The following is an 8,141-nucleotide window of genomic DNA, read 5'->3' as shown; positions in this document are numbered from 1 at the left end:
GTACCATTTAACAATATGCGCTTTTTTTGCGTTTTGCAATCGATGTTCTACTTGAGAGGGTGCTCCTATATTGCGCTAATTGATCTTTTTTTTCAGTTTACGTTCTATTTTGGGTTAATATTCACCAACTGGCGCATATTATGTTTCCTATTATTGATATGAATGCTAGCTTGCTTCGTTTTTCTTGTAGTTCTCCTTGATAGTTTTTGTTCTGCAAGTTCCCTCATTGAGGTCCTCAGAGTACTCAATTTTAAACCGAATTTTAGTTTTCCAGAAATGGTGCCTTAAAAATTGTCGACCTTACTTCCCCGCCAAAAGAACAAAATAATTATTGTGCTTTCTAGATTTTGTCTATATTGTAACGAAAGAAACGCAAGTTTATTAAATATGCTTACTTTGCCACACCCTATGGAAACGGCAACTACACAAAGTGCACAAGGGAGTTGACAAATGGTAGAGTACATCGTTTCACCTTCTCTTTGGTTGTGATCGCTATAACCGGCATAAATGCAAGGCGAACTGGCAGCAATATTTGTTGACTTTATTCACGGGTAACTTGATCACCCCCATTGAAAACACGGGGAAGTACCAGGGTACGACAGGTCTTTGCAAAACCGAATGTGTGGTATGAGGGGCTTTACAAAGCTACACATGGTGCTCGTATTGTTGTGGAGAAAGACTACATCGTCATTTGTGCTACAGACTAATAAATACTTGCACTCAGTACAGCCTGACCCAAACCTGCGAATGCAGTAACACAAGGACGACGTTCAGCGTTCATATACAAGCTTGAAGTGACATTACCATGCTCACTACACCGACACACACTCACATGTATTATACATATATAGTTGGCAGACGCAGCGCCATCTATGTGCACACTACAACAGCAAACCGCCGCACATTGTTTACCGCTCCATAGAGATGCACAGCGGTTTACGGCAGCCTACCAACCACTAGTTCGTGCACAATCGTGTCCACATAACATCATAAAAACGCAGTTGAGACCCGTTTTTAGTCGCACGAAAAGCAAACAGCCGAGAAACTTGGAGGTATCACTTGGTTGACGAGAGTATGAAGACGAAGTTTCTGTTCTCATGTAGGTGATGGTGCTGTAGATGATACCGATAGCACAGGCAGCGCTGCAGCGTCGGAACGCTGCAACTCAAGGATTGCTGCGCGGGTACTGTACACCACATTTAGTAGAACCACCCGTTTTCGCACATCACGTGCATGAAGAGACGCGGTACAATGGCTTTTTCTTATTTTGTTTCATGCGGCACTTCACCTCTGCATCGAAACGAGGAGGCGACCGCGGCGGCAGCGAGTCGAACCTGCCGCTCCCGACGAGGACGCCCCAATACTGCAGGCCGTTGATTCATCAGGAGTAAATGAAATGAAGCAGTGTCCTACAGCAGATAGCAATCAAAGCCTTTGAGGCACCCACTGCGACCGCCACGAAAGACCACGCACAGCGCCGTTCCACGGATCGGGGAGTGTATAGCCATTCATTTTGCCACTGGTGAGCTGTGAGATGACCCGGCCATTTTCCGCTTTCTTCTCCGGCAGTTCAGCGCTACAGTCCAGATGCGGCTCTTGAGCTTGGTTTCCCGAAGGACGTCCTCTTCTGGTGAACCTCTGGAAGGCAAGCTTGTCCAGGAGTGCTGTGGGGCCTTCGCATACCAAGTAGGCCAGGTACGCCAGAAGGAAGCTCCAAACGAGCAGCGCAAAAAACAGTGTGATCTAGGAGTGAAAAAAAGAGAAAAGAACAGCGTCGTTGTGAGTTCGAGGCAGCAGAGAGCGTCATCATTAATGATTTTTTGGTACACTACACAAATAAACCGAACATGATTCGGCCACTTATCTTACGACACGAAGAATACCGTTAGACAGCTATGTGACTGGACACTAACACGTCTAAAGAAAGAAGACATTCCACAAGAACACATAATGCAAGAGTTCCGAGCTGTTCAAGAAAAATATAAAAACTACGCGTAATTTTACAGTGACGGGTCTAAAACATAAGAAAACGTAGGTGTCAGGATTATAACGAAAAATTGGGAAAATAGCATTCGGATAAATAATTTTTCTTCAGTCTTTACCGCAGAAGTTTATGCAATATGGATGGCACTTAAGACAATTACTACCGACAAGCAGAAAAATGCTAGTATTTATACCGATTCATTAGGTGCCCAGAGAACTCTAAACTTAAACTCTGCGTCTGAACCCCAGCTTGGCGATATCATAAACATGGTATTTAATAAGAAATACGGAGAAACCGTATGGTTCTGCTGGGTCCCAAGCCATGTTGGGATACTACAGAATGAAGCAGCAGATAGAAGCACATTTATGGCGGCGCACAAAATCATAACTCATAACACTTCCATACAAAGACAGTACCCGAGTGATTCTTAAGGCCCTAGTATCAAAATGGCAAGAAGAATGGAACTCCTGCATAAATAACAAGTTACATGTTACTGAACCCTGCTTGGCGAGTGGAAATCATGCAGTCACCAAGAACGGTTGTATGAGGTGCTGTTATGTCGACTTCGAATTGGACACACGCATTTAACAAACAATTTTCTATTTCGAAAAGAAAACCCACCATCTTGCGAGAAATTCCATGAATAGCTTACAGTAAACCGCATCATTATGTCATGTCCACATACTGAAGCACACAGGCGGAAACATTTCAACAATTTGCATCACTTGCACATACCTTTACACCCTGCCTTAATATTGGGCGATGAGCCACTAGTGCCATTCACTAACTTGTTCAAGTTTTTAGATGAAACTGGGTATTTACATGCACTTTAAGGTAACGCAGCTATTGCTGCCGTAACATTGGATCTTGAACTGTCCTCTGACTGGCGCAGCATGGCCTTAGTGGCTTTTGCGCCATAAACTTGAATCAACTAACTAAAGAATTTGTCAAGTCATCGTGTTCGAATGGCCATGCATTTACATTGCGGCTAGAGCAACAAAAATGGCGTAATTTCTTTGCAGCTGTCGCCACATAGGATTGCCATCAGGTAGCGCGTGGTCACATTACAAGTGGCGGTAGAAGATTTGCTGTGTACACAGTCTGCAGTAAAAGTGTTATGAAAAGCTCTGCAGTCACGGTGAAAAGACTTTGCTTTACTTCCCTTCTTCAGTGCGTGTATGAGATGAATAAATGAACAGCATCGTAAGGGATTATTTCAACGCCACCACAGCATACCACCTGCATAGTTCGAATGCCGATTTCTGTTAAACAAAGACGTCTTCAAAAGCCAGCTAAATGCATTCATTCATTGTCGGAATGTGAGGTGTGTTTGTGGCGGCAACCTAACTGAAATAATATTAGCAGGCTTATATTTTAGAGTTCCGTACAGTCGTCTTGAATTCCTCCGCAATCTGTGTTTTTTTTTTAAATTTAAGTACGCATGCACGCACCCAATAGAAATACACAGTTGGCAGGCCCGCAGAAAGGACCCAATAAGTAGACGTTCACTGTCTGTGCGTGAGTTCAGGGTACACGGCTTCACCTTATAAATTAGGCACATCAAGAATGAGAACTGATATCATGCATGCATAAATACCCTCGACAGGCATGCTTCGCATATGCCGTATACTTAACTGTCAAACGATAGTATCAAATGCCTGACGATGCATAAGCGACAGAACATTGAGACGTGCTCCTTTAAAGGTACAGATTGTACCAAATAAAAAACCACACTATCGCAGGCACGGCAAACAAAAGTAAACATCAATGCTAGCGTCTCGATGTCATTATTTTTCTTGCTTCATCCTCAAGCGCGCGGAGGAGCAGGCTGGGGCTACTAATGCTCAATGTAAGTGAAGTGATGATTTGTTGCGTAACTGTGACTGTGCTAACTGTTACGTACCTTTCGTACATCATCATCATCATCATCATCATCTTATGTCTACTGCAGGACAAAGGACTCTCCCAGCCATCTCCAATTACCAATGTCTTGCGCTGGATAATTCCAACCTTGCGCCTGCGCATTTCCTAATTTCATCACCCCACCTAATTTTCTGTCGTCCTTGAGTGCGCTTCCCTTCCTTTGGAACACATTATCTAACTATAATCACCCACCGGTTATCTGACCTACGCATATTGCATGGCCTGCGAAGCTAGATTCGCCCCCCTTTCCCCCGGGATGTGAATTAGAATATCGGCTATTCCCGTTTGCTGTCTGATCTACACCACTCTCTCCCTGTCTCTTAACGTTATCCCTAACATTTCTCGTTCTATCGCGTTTTGCGTGATTCTTAACTTGTTCTCGAGCTTCTTTGTTAGCCTCCAAGTTTCTTCCCCATATTTCAGCGCCGGTAGAACGATGTGATCTTACATTTTCTTTTTAACTACAACGGTAAGCTCTCAGTCAGCATTTGGTAATGCCTGCCGTAACAACTACAGCCCTAGTTGATTCTTCAGTAAGTTTACTTCTCATGATCACGGTCCCCTGTGGGTAATTGACCTAGTTAAAAGTACTCCTTCACTGACTCTAGAGGCTGACTGTCCATCATGAATTTTTCTTCCCTTCCTAGGCTATTCAACATTGCCTTTGTCTTTTGCTCATATTAATGTTCAACTCTCCTCTTACACCTTCTCGGTTAAAGTCCTCAATCGTCTGTTACAATTCATCCCCTGTGTTACTGAACAGGAAAAGGTCATCTGCAAACCGAAGGTTGTTGAGATATTCGCCGTTGATCCTCACTCCTAAGCCTTCCTAGTCTGATAGCTTGAATACATCTAAGCATGCACTGAATACGATTGGAGACATTCTGTCTCTATGCCTGACCCTTGATAATTTTTTGCTTTTCTTGTGGAGAACCAATGTAGCCGGTTGATATTTCCGAAGATATTCACGTATGCTTGCTCTGCACCTTGATTACGCAATGCCTCTATAACTGCTGGCACCTCTACTGAACCAAATTAATTTCATAATCTATGTAAGCCATTAGAGACGTTGATAGTACTCCGCAGATTTCTCGATTGCCTGACTGATGGCATGACATGGACGTCATCCATTGTAGGCTACCCTTTCCTGAAGTAAGCTTATCTTCTTTGCTTGAAGTGAAGTGTTGCTTTTATTCAATTGGAAATTATCTCGGTGAATATTTTATAGAATACTGCAAGCAAGCTCATTGGCTGATGATTCTTCCATTCTTATCTCCCTTCTTATGGATCAATTTAATGTTGGCATTCTTTCAGCTCTACGGTAAACACGACGTTGTGAAGCATTTAGTATAAAGGGCACCAAGCTTTTCAACCACAATATCTCCTCTATCTTTGTATAAATCGACTTTTATTTCATCTTCTCTTGGCGCTTTTCCCCGGGACGTGTCTTGCAAGGCCCTTCTAACTTCATCGCTAGTTATAGAAGGAACCTCTGTATCCTGTTCACTACTACTTCGAATGGGGGTATCGTGCCTGCTCTGGGTACTGCCCAGGTCAGTATAAAATTTCTCTGCTGCTTTTGCTATATCATCGAAATTGCTGATGACATTCTGTATATTTCTTCTGTATATACTTATCATGTAATTATCCCCATTTTTGTCTTGAATAAACTGATTCTGATTCTGAAACATTACCTTGCTTATTGTTCATTGCACACGCCTTGCTCTGTCCTATGCAAAGTTTTCTTCTTACTGATTTCATGATAGGGTCATGCTTTGCTGCTTCCTCAATCTTTCCAACATTACAATTTCGATTATCGCTTACTTTCTTCTTGTATGTCAGCTTTGACAGATTAACGAATTCTTTCTGGCCGCTTGAGTTAGACAGGTTCATGCTTTGTCGTTTCTTTATTAGGTCTTATGTTACTTCGGAGAGCTTACCTACTGGTTGCCTTGGTGTCTTACCTCCCACTTCAATTGCTGCTTCTTAAATTAGCCTAGTTACGGTGTCATGCATTACCTCTATGTTATCTCCATCTTCCTGTTCTAAAGCTGCATATTTGTTTGCGAGCGCGAGCCTCAATTCGCCTACATTTACCCTTACTGCGTCTAACCTAACTAACCTATGATCATTATCATTTACGTCGCCTAACAATTCTATATTCCGCAATATGCTGGGGCTGTACATATCGGACCGCAACTGTTCGCTGAATACGACATATGTACAGTACCCGTATACACGTACGCGTTAAACGTACTGTTACTTTCAAAGTGTCCACAAAACTACATGTCGTTATTTAGCTTTGCCTTTGGGATATTATATATGTATTTTTATTGCTCATGATACGGGAAATTGTCATCCCCCGACTGTAGTACGCAGTTTACAATGGAAACCTTTACTGGTTTCTGTATAAGAAATCTTCGCAGTTGAACAAAAATTCATCCATGTTGCGGATGACCAGAACTTATTTTTCATGCGGTGGAAACTTCCAAAGCTAGAGCTTGAGACGTGGCTGCTGCCACAGTACCCCTTCACGTGCTATTCTGCACTGCTGGATAAATATCTACTATACTAGCTTGTTTCGTGACTGTCTTTGGTATCTAGTTGCCTGGCTATGGCGATTCTCTTGACTTATCGCAGACTCTGCAATGCCATCAGACAGCCAGGTGTTTCCACACTATAATATAATTGCAGCAAAATCGCACCTTGACTTCCTTAAGAAATTTAACGTGTTCTTTATTAGTGTCGAAATGAAAAAAATAACGTTGCAGGGAGCATTGGAGGCAGTGATAAATAAACAGGAACAATGTTATGCGGTCACATGTATGCGGACGGTTGCCCTCGGAATAACAATATGTCAAACCGAGTAAGGCGTTTACAGCGTGCCCCCAACAGGGCGTGTTTGTTCCCGCAGTTCATCTTTAACTGCAAGGTTTCCGAAAATTGTTTGTATAAGAAACTTTGCCCTATAGATTTACCAGTGATCTTCCACATATTTACCTCCGGACTTCATAGTCTACGACGCCCTTGATAAATGTTTACCTGGTTGAAGTGTGACCAGAATATGCGCTCTCTGGACGCGTGCAGCATAAGTTGGATGAAAGGGAAGTGGATAAGGTAGACGCCGAACGACAGTTTGCTCAGCGGCACGAAAGCGTTGTAGGACAGGAACTTGCTTAGGACTCCTGCAGGATAAAAAGAGCGGCGGCATACTATCAGTGATAATACGAAGCTATCCAAAGGGAGTATGGAGGGTTATGGTAAGCGAACAAAGCGGAAGACAAATAACATACACATCGGGGACGGTGCTAGACCTGGCCTACCCGTACGGCATATAAACTGAACAAATACAATACACCACAAACATTGTTGCAGACAGTGTGTTTAACTCAATAATAAAAGTGCTACCCCATAACTCTAGTGAGAGTTGTTAAAGGAATCCCTGCAAGAAGCTGTTTAGTTATGAACAGTTAAAGGTTGCGAATATCTTGCAAGCTTTAAATGTGCGATCAATTCGATCAAGAACAGTATTGTTTAATGTGACGATCATATCATTAAGGCGTAATTGATTTTTTTTTATTAAACACTCACTCCGAGCAATCTTATTATAGTGACGTGCTTTATCTGTGCACATGATGTTCTGAATGTAAACATGACTGATAGAACTTGTAATCGATATTCTTGATTGCTCCTATACATGATACAATGTGTTGTGATGCTCAGCGGCTCTTATGATCATGCCGTTAATTGTAGACATTCGGCACTGTTATGGTAATTTATTTTTACCGACGAGCACTGATAATCTGTGAGTGATTTGGTCCAGAACATAAAAAAAGGAAATTTAGGCTTCTGAAGAGAGTATCCAGATTTTTAAAAAAAGATGTAGTCAAGGTAGCCTCACCTCCTCGGCCCGTAGAGCACGCCAGCGTGATCCAGGAGAGAAACAGCGACCACAGAACACGGTCAAAAAACGCCGTGAATAGCTTTCCAGCTTCCGAAGTGGGATTCGAGTTCGCGTACCAGGCGTGCTTCATGAAGATGCAGCAAAGGCAGCACGCAATGGCCAGACACCAACCCACCAACTGCACGCCCTGAACACGACAAAAACATTGCATACGCTCCTTTTGATGCCGTATGTACCACACCACAAGCGAAGAGCAGGTGTCACGCAAAAACTGAAGTACATGTAACATAATTCAAAACTTCAAACCAAGTTTCATCGAAGCAACCAATG

General features: G+C 42.8%; 1 protein-coding gene across 1 annotated transcript; it reads right to left on the bottom strand.

Annotated features, from left to right (window-relative positions):
• Positions 1-651: 651 nt before the first annotated feature.
• LOC142571928 (nose resistant to fluoxetine protein 6-like) lies at positions 652-7,992 on the bottom strand. The gene is made up of 3 exons (XM_075680654.1): positions 7,809-7,992; positions 6,950-7,092; positions 652-1,743 (listed from the first exon to the last, which is right to left on the bottom strand). Exons 1-3 carry the CDS (start codon positions 7,939-7,941, stop codon positions 1,426-1,428), a joined length of 594 nt encoding a protein of 197 aa, XP_075536769.1. The 5' UTR covers positions 7,942-7,992; the 3' UTR covers positions 652-1,425.
• Between the last annotated feature and the right edge of the window lie 149 nt (positions 7,993-8,141).

Source organism: Dermacentor variabilis, chromosome 1 (assembly GCF_050947875.1).
Source record: "Dermacentor variabilis isolate Ectoservices chromosome 1, ASM5094787v1, whole genome shotgun sequence".
Taxonomy (NCBI): Eukaryota; Metazoa; Arthropoda; class Arachnida; order Ixodida; family Ixodidae; genus Dermacentor; species Dermacentor variabilis.
This window is presented reverse-complemented; position numbering and strand designations above follow the sequence as displayed.

Coding starts and splice junctions, on each gene's coding strand:
- LOC142571928 (XM_075680654.1), bottom strand. CDS start 7,941: ATGAAGCACGCCTGGTACGCGAACTCGAATCCCACTTCGGAAGCTGGA. Junction 7,093..7,808: donor GTGCTCTACGGGCCGAGGAG/GTGAGGCTACCT, acceptor TTTATCCTGCAG/GAGTCCTAAGCAAGTTCCTG. Junction 1,744..6,949: donor TCTGGTCACACTTCAACCAG/GTAAACATTTAT, acceptor TTTCACTCCTAG/ATCACACTGTTTTTTGCGCT.